The sequence below is a fragment of the Lissotriton helveticus genome, chromosome 11 (assembly GCF_964261635.1).
Source record: "Lissotriton helveticus chromosome 11, aLisHel1.1, whole genome shotgun sequence".
Lineage (NCBI taxonomy): Eukaryota > Metazoa > Chordata > Amphibia > Caudata > Salamandridae > Lissotriton > Lissotriton helveticus.
In genome coordinates this window covers 11819127-11841441 of record NC_136072.1, presented here as the reverse complement: position 1 = coordinate 11841441, position 22315 = coordinate 11819127, and the positions used below count along the sequence as shown (strand labels likewise).

Below are 22315 nucleotides of genomic sequence, written 5' to 3'. Positions count from 1 at the left end.
AGAAACTGAGCAGCTGGAACAGTTTGCTGTGATAAATGCTGCAGGGTTGCAGAAGACAGCTGCTGTTCGTGGCAGCATCATTTGAGATTGTAACAGTTACAGGACAAAGAAATGCCCCATATACTGGCCCTTTAAGCTGTCCCATATGACAGTGCCAGACTGCCTGAAAGGCCTTTCCAACACTGGTAGGGGGGGTGTATTGCAAGGGCATTAGGAAGGTGCTACAGATTAGGGTTGAAACTACACTGCTGCAGGCCAGGATTGAGGTGCACAATGCACCTGCTAATGCCCCCAAGTGCTGATGGAACAGTGGGGGGGGGGTGCTGCATGTCAATAATCAGGAGTATGGTCGAGCTGTGTTTGTGTTCTAGTACTGCAAGACCAGATGGTAGGTGCTGCCATTGACTTTAACTGGGGGTCACCAGGGGTAGCAGCTGACACCCCTGGATTTCTCTTTGTGGCACGTGCCACTGTCCTTGTGACCCCTGACCTCAAAAGTAGCAAAAGTAGCAAGAGCAGGACCCGAACACAAACTGCTCTTAAGATTTCTATTTATTTTATTTTAAAGTGTCCATCTCAAAAACCTCATGTCCTTGCATACAGCATGGTCGTGAGTCAGAGGACATGTATTCCCTCTGAAAATGACTAGAGCAAGCATAACTTCAGTATCTGTATGTGCACACACTCTCCAGCTGGGGAGAAACATGCTTTGTGTCTTAATTGTCATTGGCAAAGTATTCTTATAAAGTACCATTGAAATATTCTACTTAACTATGACTGAAAAGCAACATGAAATGATAAGTGGGTAAAGCCAGGCACACAATAACTGGGATCTAATTTTAAAATGAAATTAAGCTCACAGTCTCAATTCAGAATAGATAATTGTTTTCACAATTGCAGAATTACAAATACTTGGCTACTGTACATAACAATGTAACCATTCATTAAAATAGTGCTTAACAAGCACTACTTATAGAAAAGGAAAACAACTGTATTTCTCCACTCCTGAAGTGAATAATCCATACATATTTCTTTAGTTATTTAGGCCACTTAGATATAGGGGACCCTAGATTAAATCACAAATGTATTGTAAGAAACAAATATGTTAAAGGTTAAAGATTAAAATACTAGACACATGAGCATACATTAATGGATTCTATTTGGTTACTATGAGGACATTCATCCTTTGCACTCTGGTTGCAAACCTCTGCATTAGGAAAGGCCGAACATTGAGGAAGAGGAACTGATGCTGATTGACGTGTTGCCCCAACCTTCCTACTGTTGACAGCATTTAAAATCTCTGCTACCTGGTGGAAACCTCAGCAATCCGAGATCTGAGGGTCTAAGATCGCTTTTATCTTAGGGTTATATCAACTATCTTAACCCCTACGGTAGCCTGAGGACCAAGTCTGCTCCCCAAAGCTCAGCCGGTAATATATGTTTAACCTAAGGAATAATATTGTCTTAAGTCTCCACAATCTGCTTAACATTATGGATACATTTGCTGTTCAAAGTCTGTGAGATCTGGGTACCATAAGCGATAGCTTGCTGGAAAACTCTGGGCCTGAGCATTTGAAACTATAGTCCTCATTATGAAGGTGGTTGGATCTACCATCCAGCTGCCATCCTTATGAGACCTTTAAGACTGCCAAAACCGGAAAGGTTACCCTGCCATATTACAATGTAGAGGGTAGATGCGGTCGCATCTAAGGCAGAGCACATACCCCAAAATATGTCACTGCTAATGCATACAAAACTCACACAAAACATGTGTATTGTACACATAGGCATGACATATGTTGGGATATGTCTTGTGCACCATGTACCCCATTGCTGAGTGAGGTGGATTGTGCACAGTCCAGTCAATGGGGTTACACACCGATTGGGACTTACATGGATTCCGGCTCCCACAGGATCGTAGTCTTCAGGGTACAGCTGCCCAGGTGTAGCGGGGAACTGGAGGTAGGGATCCATGGCAGAGGCTGCTGGAGAGAAGCGGATTTCGGTGTGTATGCACCCCAATCCTTCTTTTCCAAAGACTCTAGGCAGGCGGTCGGACCGCTATGGTCAAATCGTTAGAAACCCACCTCATAATCCAGGCAATGGTACGAGATCCCTGTACTGTCCTATGGCTGCTGTTTTTTCTCTGACTGCCACCTAGAGGGTCGCAGAAAAGCTGTTAGCGGCCTTTCAGCTGTCGGTCGGAGTTCACGATGCATGCATCATAATTTGAGGGTTAAACCGACCGCCTCCGCTGAGAGTGTGGCAGTCCAACCGCTTCTGACAGAACCGCAGAAGCCAGTCCGACCACCAATGTCATGAGGCCCCATGTTTGCATAATTGAACCAATGCATGACTATATGATGATAGGGCCTTGGCATTGCAGTCTACATCTGGTTATGCGTAGTTGTGCTCATGCATGCAATTGCTGTACTGGTATATATAATGACTGACCCGGCGCAGTGTCTGACATCCAACTAATGAGCATGTGGTTGCAAACTAAAATACACTTTTATGAACTTTCATGACTCTAGTGATTTTATTGATCTTGTACTTGTAATTTACGTTAGTTGAGTGTCCGCAAATGCATGGTTTTTGACAGGAGGAATGAGACTTGTGATGTCACTTCCTGTGATGTCATCAGCATTGAAAAAAGGGCATGCAATGTTATTTCCGCTACCCCTCGCATTTTGGTGAGTCGACACTTATGGGTAGATATACACAGGGCAATATCCAATTCACTAATTGCCCCTTTTAGCCAAATCAGTTGCCAATCGTTGCCAAAAACTGTGGGCCCTTCTTCCATCGTAGACAACCTGAGAGTTTATTTTATAAGGGCATGAGTGCTGTGAGGTCTTCTTGTGATATGCTGACATTACTGGATACTCTTCAGTGACAGACCCAACCTCTCAGTTGGTCTGGGCAACAAAGCAGAAGATATTAAGCATCTTTGAGTGGCCTCAACCCAAAACATTTGGAAAACGAATTAAGGTTTAACTATTTCACTTGTATTATTTAACAAGATCTTTTACTCCTAGTAAAGTTATGCACATGATGAACTGATGATGTGTTAAATCACTTCTGGGGACTACAAGGGTTCTTATGGTGTTAGAGGAGCATTGATGTCCCACCTCAGAATGCAATTCTAAGCCCATTGTTAGAAAGGAATTAATAAATCTGTCTCGTATGTAAGAAAAGTGTGAAATATTTCTGCTCATAGTAACATCTGCGTCTTTTTGCTCCTCCATAACAGCAATCAGTTAACCTGCATAAATTGGTTGCGGCGAACAATAGTGTCATCGTCACCGTGAGTCTAAAAACTGGAGGTGAGTTCTTTCTAATTGTGAAAAGAGCTTGTGCCTTAATATTGGAACGTTCAGAATCAGAAGCTCCTTGAGGGCTAAAGGTCTTATTTGACATGAGCCATCAGTTGCAAAAAACAAATAGCATGGAGTGGATAAACACATATATTTTAAAATTTTTTTAAAGTTTTTGCATCTGTTTAAGGACTTACGTGTCATTGGTCTGATTTCCGTTAAACCCTTCTTCTCCTAATATATTCCAACTAGATCCTGGCTCATCCTCAGTCCACCTTCTCAATGTTCCTAAGATTAGGAAAGTGCATCAAAGCAGGAGATCATTTGCTTGTCATATGGGATTAAATGGAATCTTTGTTACTCTACATTAGATGTCAATCTAATTTGGTCACCTTCTAGAACCAGTTAAAACTCGACTATTCTCTTACAAAACATCTTTGTATCACCTTAGTTTGGTTTGGTGTTCTTCTTTAGCACTAATAGGCTACCCTGGGTCATTGTGCTAAACAATACAAATAACATGTAAAACAAAAATAATAACATCAGATGTCAACGACAGACCAAAATTCAACTGATCCCAACCTTATCCCTAAACAGGGACAATTTTTTTGGCTTAATTTTTTAGTTCATTGAAGAAAAAATTTGCTGTGATTCCATTCAACATATATTTGACTGCTAATAACTGAGTTTGCAAAAGGTGTGTCCCACATCTCAAAGTGCAATTCCAAGTCTAGGGCATGTGGTGCCGAGATAAGTGTGATACTACCCTGTCCTCACTCTTCACTGTGGAGAGCGGTTCCTTCCACATAGACACTTTCATGCTAGTGTTCGCCGCCTTAAAGTGATTGTGGTGCACTCTTGGTGCACAATATGACATATTAAATCAGTCTTTGAAATGTGGTTCCTTGATCTGATTTATCACAAGGGGTCTGTCCATAACTGGATTATTGCAAGTTATTCAGAGGTTCTGTAAGCTGAGATATATAACTTCATGATGAGTACCGCACTCCTCTCCATCCACAGAAAGGTTTTAAAGTATGCCCGAAGTTGACTTTGGATTGTTCCATATCAATGTTTTCATCATAGACAGATTGGAGATTCTTTGAACCCGTTCGCGCGGGGGTAATTTTTCATTAGATATAGCACAATATAAGGCACTGCAGTAGAGCACTGGCCGACTCATACTTTGAGTGAATACATGCAAGGGCACAAAATGATATTCATGTTCTTCATCCTCGAATTCCTTTTCCTTATTTTTGCCACATCGGCGAAGGAAGCATGACCGGATCCCTGACAATTTGTCTCTTCAGAGACCCTTGCAAATGTCTGAAGCATGAGTAAGGCCAGTTGTGCAGGAGGCATATACAAACTATGAACAAAAAAGAAAGACACATTTACATAACATGAAACCTCCTCTTTCCTCTGCCAGGAGAAGATGAGATGTAATACTAGATGGAAGCTTTGTCATCACACTGATTAGAAAGACCATGTTTACCTTCTTGATATTTGAAATATACTTAGCTCCATGTTCCAATATGTAACATCAAAAATCCCACAGGTGTGTGGTTAGGGACAAGCATTACCAACTCTCTCCAGTCTAGAGATAGGTCATGAACCAAGTTCCAGAGTTTTTACAAAAGTAGTGCATTGACTAGTTGCCTTTTGTATTGGGAGGGAATATCTACATTTCCCAATTTAAGGATTGTCTGATCCAGATACGATCCATTCATCAGCTCCAGCAAGATGACCATGTAGTATACCAAAAGGGTTGCTGATTCTTTACTCTGACAAAATGTGTGTACATGCTATCTTTCTAGTGATGGGGCTTTGACAGGAGTAAAGATTTGTCCTCTCCAAGAATATGGATTCTGCTGAAAGACAGGGCACACCTCCAGCTTTGGCTAAATCATATTGGTAGATCTGGATAGGATATAGCTCATGGGTTTATCAGTAGGCCCTGGGAAGAGAAACAAATTTAAATAATTTCTCCAATAGGAAGTAATTTGCAACGATATCCCACAGCCTTCAGGCTTTTGCTTTGAAGGTACAATAAAAAGTGGTAATGGGGAGGACTAACATAAAGATAAAACAGGTCTGTGTGTATGTACATTTGCAGAGATGAAGCATATCCTGGTTATTAGCACCAGTAGCACAAAGTCTTTGCTGTTGGCTGAATATGCACCTTCGCCACGGAAGTGGCTAGTTAAGTCAAGTTTGTCCCTTACTATTATATCAAGTCTTGAACTGAGAGATTTTTAGAATGATTCATGTCTTTCAACATATTAGTTGCTGATTTGTTTGCCTTTACACTCAATGCCCATGTTCTGGCCTTTTGCACCAGATTTCCAGTCCATGCGGTTTATGAGGACAAAACACATGGACTTTGTCTTGGCAGGTGTCTCCTCTATGGTTTCACTCCCTGTCCACAGATACTGAGTTCTGGTCAGGCTGATGGACAATGTGGCAGCATAGATTGTCTTGATGGTTCCATGCTGGCTATGAAGTTAGTAATTTCCATCGCTGGTTCAGCTGGCAGTCATGCCAGCATAGAGACACCCAAAAAAAGTGATCCCCCCCAAGTTAATGGCCTGATCAGTATGGACGTTGAGCTGGAAGTTCTTCGAGGTTGAGGCTTTCAAGGGAGTTAGGAGAGGATATTAAAAGGCAAAGCAGTCCAGTTATTCTGAGTACCTATAGGAGTCACGAGATGGGGTTCTGGAAGAGGAAACATTGATGGCCAGGCTACCTTGAGAAAGCTTACAAACCTGCAAATATTGAATGATTGCCACTGATTAAACGCTGATATTAATGATCCTTCCAGACATTCATGACCACTGAAACAACCTGTCTTTCTAGTCACAGAAACATTGGCTAAGCACTTGGAAAATGTAAGCTTCATGTAACATAGGGAGTCCGTTTTTGGTAGACAGCATGCAGTGATATTGAGGATTGATGCAACATTTAGTCCTAAGACCCTCTTGATACGCCGCTGGAGCTGTGTTTTTTAAGCATTTGTTCCGCAGCACTGTCCATAGACGAAGATATGTGGCACTTTTAGGTTTACCTCCGGGGTAACTTGCATATCTCTAGAGAGCAGAGGTTTACTACAAGCTAGATCATATCTCTGAACATTGGACATGTCCAGGAAGAAAATCTTCAGCTGAGACTTTGTCTAGATGGATTAGATCCACCGTTTATTGGCTTATTTCATTGCTGCCTCAGTCTTCATGAGGTGATTCAAGAAGATCATCAGAGTGCCGGCTTAGTTTGGTGGAATCTCTGTAATTGACAATTGTGAGACAGCTCAACGTCAATGTGGGTGACGTTACACATTAATGGTGGACTCTAGTGCTATCTACATTTAAGGTTAAAGTACTTTTGACAGTTTCAAAATTATTTTCTATTTTGCAACAGCTCTTTATGTTGGTTATATTTCTTTGTGGCTCAGTCCGAAGCAAAGAATAAAGAAGATCTCATGTTAGTAACTTAGACATGTGGACGATGCCTTGATTAATCACACCTAATCTTCGATACTTATAGTCTCACTCTTGCTTCTCACAGACTTTTAGACCTGTCAACCTTAGGGTGGATTACCCACAAACATTCTGCCTTCCTCCTACACTTTGCTAACCTCAATTGTGCTGGTATTGGGACTCTGCACACTTTACCACTGCTAACCCCTGCAAAGGATCTTGTGCTCCCTCCCCTATACATGATAATATTGATTCATCCCCAATTGCCATATTTAATGTGCTTATAAGTTCCAAGTAAACTGATAATACATGTAGGCTGGGCCTATAAATTAAATGCTACTAGTGAGCCTGCAGTACTGATTGGGCTACCCACTTAAGTAGCCCTTTAACCATGTCTCAGGACGGCCATTTCAGAGCCTGTTTATGCAGTTTGATCTGCCATATCAACCTGTCAAAATAAAGTTTTTGCCAGGCCCTAACCTTCCCTTTTTATACATATAAGTCACCCCCAAGGTAGGCTCTGGAGAACTCAAAGGGCATGATGCAGTGTATTTAAAAGTCAGGACAGGTACTTTTAAGATTTATTTGTTCTGGTAGTGAAAAAATCTCAAATTAGTTTTTCACTGCTGTAAGAACTCTCTCTCCCATAGAGTAACATTGGGATGAACTTATTATAGCTTATAAATGTAATATCCAAATGGGAGGCTACAACTGAGTCGGTTTTTGTGTCTCTGAAATCGAATTTAAAATCCTATTTTAAATGCCACTTTTAGAAAGTTCAATGGGAGCTTAGATGTGTCTCAATGAGCCATCTCTGGCAGGACTGGAGGGAGGTGGTGGGCATAGCATCACAACTGAATTGGCCGTGTCCTGCCCTCACACAGGGCTGCCCCTGTAGTGAGTCTGGAGCCAGGACAGGAAGGGCATAGATTTTTTCCACTTAAAAGGCATGTCTTTGAAGTTTCCCCACTTCAAAGGCATCACTAGGTATAAGTAATGGACTTCTGGCTCCTATGTATGAGTACACTTCTGGACCTGTAGATACTCTGCCAGGAAGAAGGGCTGCTGAGCTGCTGAAATGACTGCCACTCTCCTGTTTTTGCTTTACTGATATGCTGCCTGCTGTCCTCTTGCCTAGGTGAGATTGACTGGGTCTGCATCTCATGAGCCCAGAACCCAGAGTGACTTCAAGGGCTAGCTGGTTGGCCTCCTTATCTGAATCCTCAAGGACAGAACAGGCTTCCAACCCCTGCACCTGTAATCTTTTATATGTGAGTCCACCTTGCCAAGTGGTGCCAACCTAGTTCTGGACCCTTGGAAGTGGGCCAAAGGTCCTTGCCAGTGGATCCAACACATCTTCACTGCTAAGAGATGCATCTCTGAGCAGAACTGACACCTCTCATTGGCTGAGCAGTGCATCGTTGAACAGAACCACAACATCGCTGCTGATTGGACCCATTGTATAAAGACTTGCATAACCACCATCTCCGGCATCTTGGGACTAACACATCCCCTTCAGAACCAGCACTGTGCGACGCTTCCCCCTGTACACCTCCTAGCATCTCCGGTTGACGGCAGTGTCGATAAGGATGCCGAAATGCCAAACGCAGCTTCACCACTCGTCAGAGCTGATGCATTCCCTCAGCTGCGCATCGCATTCTTAACACCGGACTTTGCATCTTAAGCCCCGTCGATGGGATTCTTGATACCAACACAACATAATCTTGCATTACAGCTTCGCTGCTTCTCGAAACTGAGACATCGCCTTGGCTGTGCAATGCTTCTTCAACCTAGATCCACGCAATGCCCCACTGCCTGGATTTAATATATTTTGCCCAGTGGGCCTAACTGGGTCTCTGTGGCTGGCCCTGCTCCATTGTGGTTGGCCTGAACTTGTGACTTTGTCCTGGGCCAGTGCAACCAGATATCCCCAATAGCACAGTTGCTTCTTGACCCTATTTGTCACTATAAACTTTACAAATCTCTATCTAATTGTATTTGTTTTTGCTCTGGCTTTATTTGTATTTATTTAAATCAGAGCTATTTTTCTAACCTTGTGTGGAATCATTTTGTGTGGTGTTTTCCCATTTTTACTTTTTGAGGTGATGCACAAATTCTATTCACACTTACTCTAACTTAAGCCTGGCTGCTCTGTGCCAAGCTTCCAGAGGGTGAGCACAGGTTAATTTAGGGTTTGCCTGCCCCTGCCCTGACTAGGATTATGGTTTCTGCTTGACCAGGGCTCACAGACAAGTGCTAACATTATCAGCCACATTCCTGAGATGACCACAAAAGTATACAATCTTAGAGCCATGCTTAGAACCCCACTTTAAGTTCCATCGATCATGTCATCATTAATGTCATTAAACATGCCATTAGTGCTATAATGTGTGAGGTCAAAAACATTGAACGATGGGGTGAAAATTGTAATTAATTCACTAAACTATAACTGGTGAATTTCAGTGTTTTAATTGTTTTTAAAAGTTAGCTCTGGTCTCATTTCAACACCTAACTATTATGTTACCTTAACCTTTGTTTTTTTCCGTGAATGTCTGGGTTTTTATTAACATAAGTTATGATTTTATTACCATACTTAACTATAGAGTCACTTTATCCTTTGGTTAGTTTCACTGAATTTGTGATTTTTTTTGGGTCATATTCAACGTTAAGGGGCCCATTAGGATGAGGGGCGGACTTTGTCCGCCCGTCATCCTGTCGTGTTTAGGGACCGCCCGCCATAAGGGCGGGGGCCCCGTGGCGGGCATTGGGATGCGCCCGCCACAGTGGCGAGCACATCCTGAATCTTCAGCATTGCGGCGGGCGGTGCTGAATTCACCGCCCGCCGCCCGCCGCAATGCTGTAGATACATGCAATGCATTACAAAGCACAACGTGACAGGCACCGCTCAGTGCCTGCCACGTTGTACTTTGTAATGCTGGGGGGTACCATAGGTACCCCCCATGTACACCCCCCACCTCCGAGGAGTCCCTGGGGGCCCATAACGTGCCCCTGCAGGGTGTCTCTGAATGCCTTTCCGTGGTGGCTTTTCCGCCATGCAAAGGCATTTGTACATGCCCCTGCAAATATGGCTGGCGGTGTGTGATAGACACCACCACCATATTCAACCTTTTCTGCCCCGGCCGCAAGGCGACCGGGGCGGAAAAGCGGCGGACAGTCTTTCCGTCCGCCCTGGTCCCCCCACCATCCTAATATGGCGGGGGGAAATTTAGGTGTGGATGGCGGGCGGATTGTCCCCGCTAGGCTGGTGGTGGCTACCGCCAGCCTGGCGGGGGCAATCCGCCCGCCATCCTAATGGGCCCCATAGTATCCAAACTCTAAATTGGGCTCTGTTTCCAACTGATCATTACAAAGTCTACAGATCCTCACTCAAGACCTCCAAACTTCATCTTTTGGTATGAAAAGTAGAAAAATTCATACATTTTGGAAAAATATTATGTCTAACCTTGGGCCTTAATGCACTGTCTAGGTAAGCTTGTCTAAGAAAAATTGTTAACCACTGTATTGCAATACAGGTTTTCTATAAACATGTTTTACAAATTGGAACAATCTGTATTATTCTTTAACCACATGCGTGCGGCCGCTATTTTTGCGCTGTGCGGCTTTTTGTGAAAAGCCGCGTTATATGACGAGCTGAGCTCGTCATGAGCATGCGAGCGGCGCAACTCATGACGAGCTCAGCTCGTCAGCATGGAAGGGGTTAGTAACTTAATTAATTCTTACAAAATAATTTTCTACAAAATGAATCAATTAGCAAGAAAATTATTTTTCGTCATTCACTTTTTCTGCTTTCGGGCATCCTTACTCCATTAAATTACCTCGTTTTGGATCTGTTATAATTGAGAAACATTGAAATATAATGAAGGAGGAGCTGGAACAATTATTCTAACAGAGTGGTTTTGCTTTTCACATTTTAAGATAACACATTTTCTCAGGCATCCACATTTTAAAAAAGCTGCAAAAGTGCAGCACCATGTTAAGAACTATCCCTAATAACAGGAATGTGTAAACAAATATGTTTTCTTATTTTGCAGAGCACAAAGAGGTGGAATCACATAATTTAGTCCCTGGAGATGTGATTATATTGACTGGAAACAAGCTTTATTTGCCATGTGATGCTGTACTCATCAACGGGAGTTGCATTGTGGATGAAGGCATGCTTACAGGTATGAGCATTATTTATATTTTCTTCTGTGTTACAGTTAGGTTTCTTTAGGTTTCTGATCACTAGATATTGCTGTCACATTTTCACATCTCTCCTGTGCCAATAAAAGGGTTTACAGTGTGAGATTCACCCTCCGACCTTGCCAGTACACCTGCTTGTGCATAGTCTGTCCTTGCCTTGTCTGATGGGGCTTCCTGTAGCCTTTGCAATGAGTTAGTCAAGTCAAAATAAACTCTATTTGGCCGAAGGCCATAAAAGCTGAAGCACACAAGAATAATGAAACATGAATAAAATGTTTTCATCTTGTGCGGAGATCCTGTGCAATTACCATTTTTTGTAACAATTATTTGATAAAATTCCATTTAAGAAAATTGCAACAAGTGTGGAAAATCAGTCTAAAACTTCAACATTTTAAAACAGCCATTGCAATTGATATCACCTCCTAATATGGAATGTCTATTTTTCTCATATTAAGGACTGACCAGGACATTTCAAGTGAGCCTAAGGACTGCAAGAAAATTAATCCATCCTTATGCTGTCACTCATTTTTCTTACGCAATGGCACCAAAAAGTTACATCTTGTCCTTTGGTACTAATAACAGAAAAGCAAGAAATGGCTAGCACTTTGAATCGAAATATTGTCACACACACAAAAAGAGAAATCCTGATTCCAGGCACCCCGTGAGACAAATTTTAAGTGCAAAGTCTAAAAAGTATAACCAATGGCAATGTGTAGGAGATAAAATTCACCTCAAATAGGGCTCAATGTCACGAGTTGTTGAAATCTGTGCAAAATTAGGAATATATGGGCCAGCTCCAGACATTTATTCACATAATCAGTCAGTTAAAAGAGCTTTATTTTGACAATATATGTCATAAAAGCAATATAAATAATAAAACCCCTAAAATATCATACAAAGATTATACTTAAAATTCAAATCACAACATGCAGACAAAATGGGTCCACATCATAGCCCTATTGGCTAATGTAAGTCTTTCTAGCTTATAACACAGCATTTTGACATTAAAAGAGATTAGATTACATCTTATATCTTTTGTCCACATCATCCCAAAAACTTAGCAATAGACGTTGCATATTGCGCTGAAGAATCTGCACAATATTCTCAGTGCAGTACTGCTACTTCTGGTGCCCAGATTCTTACAGATCTGCTTTAGCCATTTATTTCAGTGGGCTCCCATAAGCAGGACAAAGAAATAGAATTTGAGATTATGTTTTAATTTGGTCGGCACATATTGGACATTTGTTGTCAGCATTGGAGGACCACTTGCAAGTGAAGGATTTTAGTGGAGAGAGTACCTGTCCGGAATTGGTAGTATAATCTGATATCGATGGGCTTCGCTATTATATCCCAATTTTTGCTCATACCAAGCAGTGGGCTCAAATTCTAAGAACCTTCCTGTCAATGAGGTACTCTTGGGTGATCTTATGTGAGTGGTCCGCCTCCATGACATCCCTAAGTGCATCAGCATAATTTGACGACTCAGGAGTGGACCACAATCTACACTAGTATGCAATAGGGTGAAATCTTGCAACATCTTCCAAGTATTTTTCACCTAGATCATTAAGCAGAGGTTTGAGAGGGGTGCTTAGTGGGAGGCTTGTGATATTTCAAAGAAACATATTTCCTGCTAAGACAAGTGGTGCCAAGTTTGCAAAGTCCAGAGTCCAGATCCATATCAAACTGAATCCACTGCTTTAGTATCTTAAATCTGTAGTACAAGACTAATCAGCTTTGTGAGTGAGGTTCTATGTTCTTTTGCTAGTGCACCTGCCAGTTGATGGTGCTTGAGGGCCATAATTTCAATCTGGGGCCTCCAGCTCAATTTCTTGGCTAGAGTAACTCCTAGATAATTAAAAACATCTGTCTGTCCTAGCGGCTCGCCGTCAAGTCTTATGATGCTCCCGAATAACCGATGCTGATTAATATCCATACATTTTGTTTTAGTTGTGGTAATTACTGGACTTTGTATCCTACGGAAGTCTTCGGAGCGGGAAAGTGCACGTTGCAATCTTCATGGGGGTTTTGAACTTATGAGCATGTCGTCTGCAAACATTAAGATAGAATTCTTTGAACCTGCTAGGACCGAAGCGTCGGTTGGATAAGTAGCTAAGAACTGGGACACTCCATTCAAAAATAGAGAAAATAGTGTTGGAGCCATAACACACCCTTGGCGTACCCCCTTGCTACTTGGAATCAATTAGTGAGATTACCCTGGGCACCCCAGCAGACTTGAGCAAAATTGTTCTTAGTGAAGCCGAACTATTAAAGAAAGCAGGTACATGGGCATTTCCAGGTTCTGTAGTAGCATCCAAACTTTCTTGCATGAAACTAAGTCAAAAGCTGACTTGAGGTCAACAAAGGCAGCATAAATGCTACCCTTTGCTATCACGACAGTATGCCAGTATATTATCAAGAAGCGAAATACTTGGTCTATGGTGCTAACGTAAGCTTAAAAACCTGCCTGTAAAGTGGAAAGAATGTCATTTGCAGCCATCCATTCCTGGACTTTTGCCAATGCTAGGCGAGCCACCACCTTTTGGATCGAGCCTATTAGGCTTATTGGCCTGCAATTACTTGGCGAGGATCTATCGTCTTTTTTAAAGATGGGTATTATCTCGGCACCCCACCAGGAATCAGGTATAGGTGAACCACGAGCTATTGCATTGGCAAGTAATTGTCTATATCTTGACCATATATCCTTATCGTACAAGAATAAGTCAGCCAGGATGCTATCAGGGCCAGGGCACCTTCCCCCGTACTGGGCCAAGGGTGACTTTTACATCTTAAGGGGCAAAGTTCACTTCTACCAAGTGCTAGGGGATTACAAATAGCTCTTCATGTTGGTCTTCTTCCTCTGCATATTGTTTTGCAAAATGTTCAATCCATTCATCTGGAGCTATATGATTTTGTGGGGGCAGCTATTGCTGACATTTTACTAGTTGCCAAAAATGTTGAAGACTTTTTCCGAGCATGCCAATTTAAGATCCTGCCATCCATTTTCATCCCGTTCTTTTTTAGCAGCTCTCTCCTGGGAGAGTTTGTGTGATTTCCTTGCTTCTTGAATGCAGGGTGGATTTTTAGACTTTATTGCAACTGCAAGGAGCTTCCATGCTTGTCAACATTCCTTATTATACCAATGCTGCTGCCCGAAAAGTGATTGACCTTTTTGATGAGGGGATATTAGGAAGTAGGTTCCTATTGTGTTGAAAAGTTTGTTATGTAAAATTGTCATTATTTCATATGCCTCTGCATTTGGTGGAAGCGCCTCTACCTCCACCAATGCAGATGTCACACCTATACTTATAGATGACAATATGTCTGGCTTTTCCACTACCTTTGCCCATTTGACACATCTTATATCATTGGAAAGCAGCAAGTCTCCGGTCGAGGTCAGTTAGGGAGGAGTTGCTCCTTTTCTGTTGTTAAAGGATTTGATTGCAAAGCTCAATGGATTGTGGTCATTCTCTACTCTCTTAATTATTTCCATATCAATGAGAGCAGACATCAATTTCAGATCAATTAAAAAATAGTCAATACGACTCGCATGATGGCCATTATTATTATAGGTGTTGGACCCATGTCTATCTGATTTAGATCTCCTATTTGCTGCCCTGAGGCCCCCTTTCCAAGCTTTAAGTTGTAAAGCTGCTTCTGTCCATCTTGTAACGGGTGTTAACTGTAAGCTTGGGATGCCCCATAACACATCTTCCTCTCCAGTTTGATTGTTGTCATCTAGATCGAGTGGCAAAATGGTTGTATTAAAATACCCAGCTACTGCTAGAAAGAGTGTGTCTGGGGTGTAGTTCATCTATTAACATTACAGTTGTGGACATCTTTCCACCTCTTTATCCATTGTAGATATCTATAATGACCTGGGGCCTAGTCTGCAAGCGCTACGGAGGCGGCTAAGGTGGAATATCGGGCTACCCTTAGAAGGAGATACAATGTAGGAGATAAGGCAGGAAAGTTGTTGGCCTGGTTTTACCGCAGAGAGGGGGCTTGCCGCGTTGTGGCTGAAATTGCCACTGATTCCCACTCCAGACTCACAGCCCCGTAGGACATCGCAGATCCATTTGGTAGATACTACCACTCCCTGTACTCTTCCAGTACGACCTATTCAGAAGAAGAGGCTTCTTACCTCCTGCTTGATATCCAGATGCCAGTTGTAACGGAGGAGGAAAGTCTTGACTTGGACCATGATATTACGGTAACCGAAGTAGAGAGGGCCATCCATGATCTGCGGGGTGGGAAGCATTGAGCCCTAAACAGATCCCCGTAGAATTATTTAAGTTACCGGCAGGCTTGACTGAGCCTTTTATCACTGCCATGTATAAAGAGAGTAAGGAGGTGGGAATTCTTCCCAAGGATCAAGGAATGGCAAATTTTGTTGTTATGCAATAACAAAAAGAGAGATAGGGAGAATTAGGAGACACTCTTAATCCCCAGTCAAGGTACTCAAACAACAGAAGAGGGTCAGTGGAATAAGAATAAACCACACAAAGGAGCAAAGAGTTGAAACTGACCTGACTTAGGTTAGTTTAGAAAGCCCTCACTCACCGACCTGGTCGGTGACATGCTTCATCATCGGGCCCCACGTCGAGGGCGTGAGTGGGCTAACGATTCCAGCGGCTGTGCTGAGATAAGTAACCTTTGGGCAAATACCTGATAATTCGTTTCTTTCCTGCATTTAGGGTGTGCCAATTACACCTCCACCCCCCTCCCGTGACCCATGGTGCAGATCGCAATCCTTTTACAAGTAAGACAATTTTAATTAACTGTTAGTTACGTTCGGATCACTGACCTTTGGTCCATTGATCTGCAATCGGAGCAGTCGCTCCCTCTGTTTTTAAAACCTTCATAGCCACTTGGCTTGATCTATTCCACTCGTAGATCACAACACTCCCTAACTTTAATAGTAGTTCCCATATGGTACAGAGGCTGGTGACAACCATAGAGTGTAGTTGCCATCCACTGTCCTCCCACATATATGGAGCACCACAGATGTATGCTTATGAACAAGACCAGCTACTGAATGTTTGTTTTGTCCTCTATGTATGTCTGTGTCTTTTTTCTTTTCCAGGTGCAGATACCTGATTTTGGTAAGCCTCCTAAACCAGGAGTAATAGGGACTGGGCATTTGACCCACCCCCCTCCTTTGCACTTTCACTTTTTTACTTTTTTTCACTTTCACGCACCTAGGTAAGGGTGAGCCTTAGGGTGCTCATACCGCCAGGGTTTAGCACATTTAAAGGTCCCGATGAATGCCTGGTAAACTAACACCGTTTCAGAGGCAGAAACATGTTGACTGATTTTATAAGTAAATGGAATTAACCATAAAATTAATCGTGGACATAATTCCTGACACATAAACTAATTTTTATAACCGTGTCCTAGTGATCTATAAATAAAGTTTTTTTGATACACTTGAGACACTTTTATCTTTACTTTCACTATAAGCCTTCACACAAAAACCTGCTCCGCAGTATTTCTGGCGTTGCAGCACACTAAAGAGGCACTCGGCCTCTTTAGTGGGGCCCGATGATGAAGCATGTCACCGACCAGGTCGTTGAGTGAGGGCTTTCTAAACTAACCCAAGTTAGGTCAGTTTCAACTCTTTGCTCCTTTGTGTGGTTTATTCTTATTCCACTGACCCTCTTCTGTTGTTTAAATATTTTTGTTATTCACAAGGCAGGAAAACCCGCCGACCTGTGTTCTTCTTACAGTCCTATCTCACTTTCTTAACTGACAGGCTAAGATCCTTGCCAAAGTCCTTGCCATTTGTCTGTTATATGTCCTCCCCAACTTGATACACCCGGACCAGTCCTGGTTTATGCCAGCAAGAAACTCATCTCTTAACCTCCACTGACTGCACGCAGTGCTCTGCAGGGCAGAAACGATCAATGAAGACGCTGTGGTGTTGTCATTGGACACCTCTTCGGCCTTTGACACCATTGAATGGCCCTACATGTTTGCAGTGCTTCACAAGCTAGGATTCGGGACGGAATTTACTAAGTGGGTGCAACTATTATATTGCCAGCCACTGGCGCAGGTGGTAGTAAATATATGGAAATCCCCTGTCTTCTCTCTGGGTAAGGGCACCAGGCAGGGTTGGCCCTTATAACTGCTTCTTTCTGCCTTGGCCTTAGTACCCCTTGAGGTGTGGATCCGTCAAAACCCCGTCATTCGGGGCCTCAAATGGGCACATGGCTGAGAAGACCGTATGTCATTGTACGCAGATGATATCCTGCTCTATCTTGCCACCCCAGCGAAATCTCTTAATGTGGTGATGGACATATTTCACATTTTTGGTCGGTTTGCAGGCTACAAGATCAACTGGTCCAAGTTGGCGCTTTACATCCTTAGTGGGCAAAGGCCTTGACTTCCCCGGGGCTGCCAGCTGACTGAGGCCATTGATGGCTTTAAATATCTGGGGATCTGGGGATCTTGACATGACTTGACACACTTTCATGACACCAACCTCCAGCTGCCACTAGGGTGCTTTAAAGCTGACGTCCAGCATTGGAAATTGCTCCCTTGACCCTCCTGGGATGGGCAGCTCTCTTCAAGATGATGTCCCCCCCGGTTCCTGTATGTGTTGCAGAACACACCCCTTCTGGTTGCACCGTCATATTTTAAAGAACTGGAGGGCACGGTGCGGGATCTGCTGTGAGAGGGTAATCCACCCTGCATTGCCACACACAAGCTCACACTGGGATGGTTCGATGGGGGCATCGGACTCCCAGACATGAAAAAGTACTACTGGGCCATTAACCAATGCACCTACAGGCGGCATGAGGACCAGGCATTTCGGATAGATCGGTGGCTCCTTCCCGGGGGCGGGTTTTTGGGTGTACTGTATACAAAGTCTCAGAAAAATGTCTTGTCCTGACCGACTAAGCATGCTGTGAAAATATGGAAAGACGCCACTAGGAGCGTTGATTGGGAGGACAAGCTTACTCTAGCCACGCCGCTCAGGCATTGTGACAAGCTGGGTCGGCTGTTGTGCTCCTTGGGGTTCGACAAATGGGACACCATTGGTATCTCCAGAATTGGAGACCTTTGGAGATCCGGGAGAGTCATGCCATTCTCCCAACTACGTCAAGAGTTTGAAATGGCCAGCTCTGAACAGTACAGGTATCTCCAAATTAGGAACGCACTACTCTCGACTCTTCCTAGGGGTACGGCCCTCCCAGATTTCTCCCCTCTAGAGGATAGGGTTTTAGATGGTGATTTGCCAGAGAAGGCCATATCCCTCATATACAAGAAGATTATCAACAATATGACTGATCCCTGACATGAATACGAGATAAATGGGACCATGACGTTGCCGGCTTAGATGATGAGGAGGGGCAAGCCGCGGTGGCTTCTCCCCGCAAAGTTGCCATCTCCTCCAGACTCCGGCTGGTTCAGCTAAAAATCCTCCACAGGACATACTTGTCTGGACCCTCACTGGTCCATATGGGATACCCCCAAGATGGCGGTTGTACAAGGCACTGCGGGCAGGAGGGCACCTTCATCCATACACTTTAATAGGAGATAACTCAGAAATTCTGGGAGGGGGTGTGTTAGACCTGTCAGCCCTAGGGTGGTCTTTCCCTGTGTTTTTTTTGCCCTTGCCTCATTTTTCCCACCTTCTTTTTGTTGGCCCTTAGGTCTTCGGGCACCTTTTCATGGCTAATCCATGTTAGGGTGCAGGTGCTCTCTACTACAAACATGGCTGCCACTGGCCCCTGATACTGCAGCGTGGTCTTTTTAGTGTAGCACACTAGCTGCCAGGAGCTGGCTGGGTCCCCATACAATGTTGCAATGTCTGCCACCCCTCCCCTGTCCATTGGTAGAGTGGGGAAGCTCCTGGAACCTTCCAGAAGAAAGGCGGACCTGATTTTTGCCGCCTTAGAGAGTGGTCACCTGACCTGGGCATACTTAAGCAAGGGAGGGAACTTTTTGTAGTCAGTTGGGGCATCACTGACCTGGGGAACCCACGCAGGAGTTTTAGGCGGGAGGGCCTAGTTAGGAACCTATGCTACTGGGAGTGACAGGATTAAGGTGCTGCCTCTTAAGCTGGGTGAGGTGTCCTAGACTAGCCCCCTGATCTGGCTCAGTGGTAGGGAACCCCAGGTTCCATCTGCAGTGACTGAGGAGAAACTCATCAAGCCTTCAACTCAACCTCCCCCCTCTTCAACTTCAAGAAACCAACATCTAAGGGCGCAGAACCATCCAAGCGCCAAGAAGTCTACTTTCCTATGACCAGAGACTGCTGGGGGATCGACCAGGTACTGGACCGTGCTGCCCTGCTCACCCCCTGCCTGCCGTGGGCCCACCTTACCCCACTTGTCCCCCTTGACTGAACTGCTTTGCTACCCATCCTGCCTGCAGTCCCTGCTGTACTGTGAACATTAGCGCTATATTCAATTCCCCTGCCCAGCGCTGTGTGTGAGACTGCCTTCCCTCCTGCCAGCACTGCCTGCTGACTAACTGGCCAGGCGCTGTACCCTGTGGCCCTGCCCGGCGCCGAGAAGCATCACCCCCAAGCGCTGGCTTGCCCAGTACCAAGCGCTCTCCTGTGCCAACTGATTCAACCCCCACGAGTGGCGCTGCGGTGCCTGACACCATCGCCACGAGGTGCTGTTGATACCTCCACTCACCGCCGCAGCCCGGAGCTGCCGTGCCGTCCGAGGCACTTGAGGAGGCCTGGTGTCCATCGCGGCGTTCGCGCCGCCCACGCGACACCCCTGAGGCGCGGCTGCCCTGCCGTCGTGTGGCGACCCACGCCAGCTTCAATCACCCCCCTCGGCGGCCCCCGTATGTGAGGAGAGGGCTGCCGTATTCTGCACATCAGGCCGCGGTAGGCCGAAGCCAAGCTGTCCTTCCCCACGTGACCAGGGAGCTCCTCCGCCCCGCCCCCGGGCGCCGCGCTGCCATTGGCTATGGCAGGCGCGCCCTCGAGGCGGGCGGCGCGATTGGGTGGAGCGGCCCCGGAGCGTTGCCGTTGCCGAGTCGGCCCGTAGACATCGCGGAGGGGGTCGTGGAGCCTAAGTGCCCCCTCCTTTCAGCCCCGCATATCGGCCTTGCCCCGGCCCCGGTGCCCAGAAGCCGCCCCTGCACTGCGCCGGGCCGAGTGAGGCCCTGGGATGGTCGCGGACCCCTCCCCTACACAGAATCTTCGCAAGGGCCCCAGAGGGCCGAAGAGCACAAGGTAACCCCCAGGGAGGAGGGCGGTAGGCCGGGTAAGGCCCGAGGTCGCCCCTCCCCCGGGGTGAACTGAGACTGGGCCCCGTTGGCCCCCCTTTAACGTGCCTCGAGAAATAGGAGGTTTGGGGACAGACACTTTCCCCCCTATATTGTTCTGCCTGCCAGGCTCCGGCATGTAATGTTCATGTTTACGCCCATATTTACAAGCCTGCTAATGGAATGGTGATCTTTTCCACTGTACTGAATTTCTTGCAGGGGCGGGCTTCTACAGTTCCTGATGGGGCCGGACTGTGATACTTATTGATTCATTCTAGTGTTATTCTGATGATTTGATGATTTGATTTTCGTCACAAGACTGTTGATATTTAGAAGAGGAAATGCTTATGATTGCTTCCTACAGGTTAATCCATGGTTTATGAAACTACCTTTTAGCCTGCTGAATAGTTTACAGCGACAGGCTGTGTTCTTTGGAGTTTTCTGCTACACTGAGAGTACTTAATGTAATGGTTACCCTTTTACAGGAAATGCATTTTGAATGGTATTCATGAAATGTTTTAATGAGGTACTTTAATGCAATGCTAATGATTTGCTGATGCTTAATCTGCTCTGATCTAAAGCCTATATAAAAGATCTTGACTTTCAAACACAACTACTGGTGTGGTCTCCATTATTGCGTCCCACTTCGTGTCTCATTGGATGCGTGTGTTGAGTAGCTGTTTTACACGTAAGCCCCTGGCTGCCTTCCTGCTCGAGCCAAGCTACCCCCCGGAGGACTGGTGGTCCCAGTTCTTACAGGGTGGTATCAGTGATGGAGGAAGTACTGGGACAACAGATACAATGAAACATCAAAATGATTTTTTTAAATGTATGGGGCCCCACTGATCTTACTGCTAAGGAGAGGACATGGGTCATGTTGGGTTTCATGGTGGCCAAGTGGAATATCGCGCGACTGTGGAGGGCTCTGATATGACTGGTGTAAGGTGACTGAGATACCTATTTATGTGTCCAGGGGATGCTCGAAGAAGTGGTCGCAAATTTGGGGACCCTGGAACACCTTCTGGGGGGAGATATGTGAACCGCCAGGGGGTCGGGGTGACAAGGGGGATAATGTTGGATAAAGTGATATTCCTGTAACTGAGTATGCTGCATGAGGGTTGGGAAGTATTTGATGTTCTGTCACACTGAGTATCACTGACTACATGTGTTATGCTATGTTTCTGTTGTCTAATATGCCAATTTTCAATAAAAACTTTTTAAAAAACACACTATTTTAAATCAACCGTTCAATCAGGAACATCTTTTCAGCCCCACAATTAACACTTCCCTAGAAAAGATGACAAAGGATACCAAAACTGCTAAGACTATTGGGGCCTTACAGTTCCCTTCCCTTTAGGCTCTTTTCAATGCTCCTTCTACCGAGCCGGCTCCAAAACCATGGGTTTAGAACATCCCTCCTCATCCTACAAGAGCTCCACTCACACGTCCCTGAAAGCATAGTTTCGCAGAGGATACAGAGGCAACAATATTAAAGGAAGAGATCGAGACAACAATAGCCGGACTTCCCCTTCTACTGAACAGTGACTCCCCGGCATTTCCTCCTGATCATCCCACTACTGTCGGGGGATGTCTCTCACAATTCTTACCTCTCTCACAATTCTTACCAGTCTGGTATTCCATCACAATATACATGTGGGTAAGGTAAATTATACAGTATGGTTATTGCCTGGAACTCACTTCTACCCCGCCCCCCCAAACATTCCTCTCAGACAGCATCTCATGTCCTCGGAACATCTAACACTTCTCAAACAAGAGGTTCTCTCTCTATTACAAAAACATGCACTGAAACCAGTCCCCTTGCCTCATCAAGGCCAAGGGGTTTACTCTCTGTATTTCTTAATCCAAAAAAAGGACGGCTCCCTCAGGCCCATACTGGACCTCAGACCGCTAAACCTCTACATTCAGTCAGATCACTTTCACATGGTAATTCTCCAACAGGTGCTCCCACTAATTCAACAGGGCAACTTTCTCTCCACTCTGGATCTAAAGGACGCCTATTTCCATATTCCTATTTACCCCACTTACAGGAAATATCTCAGGTTTGTAGTAGATGGTCAACACTGTCAGTTC

At 44.8% G+C, this 22315-nt stretch overlaps 1 protein-coding gene across 1 annotated transcript in view; it reads left to right on the top strand.

Moving 5' to 3' along the window:
• LOC144791849 (putative cation-transporting ATPase 13A4) overlaps positions 1 to 22315 on the top strand; it is a 652319-nt gene that overhangs the window by 151619 nt on the left and 478385 nt on the right. The window contains exons 8-9 of the mRNA XM_078666632.1: positions 3254 to 3326; positions 10843 to 10974. Of these exons, the coding sequence (XP_078522758.1) occupies positions 3254 to 3326; positions 10843 to 10974 (205 nt within the window). The remainder of the gene's footprint in view (positions 1 to 3253; positions 3327 to 10842; positions 10975 to 22315) is intronic.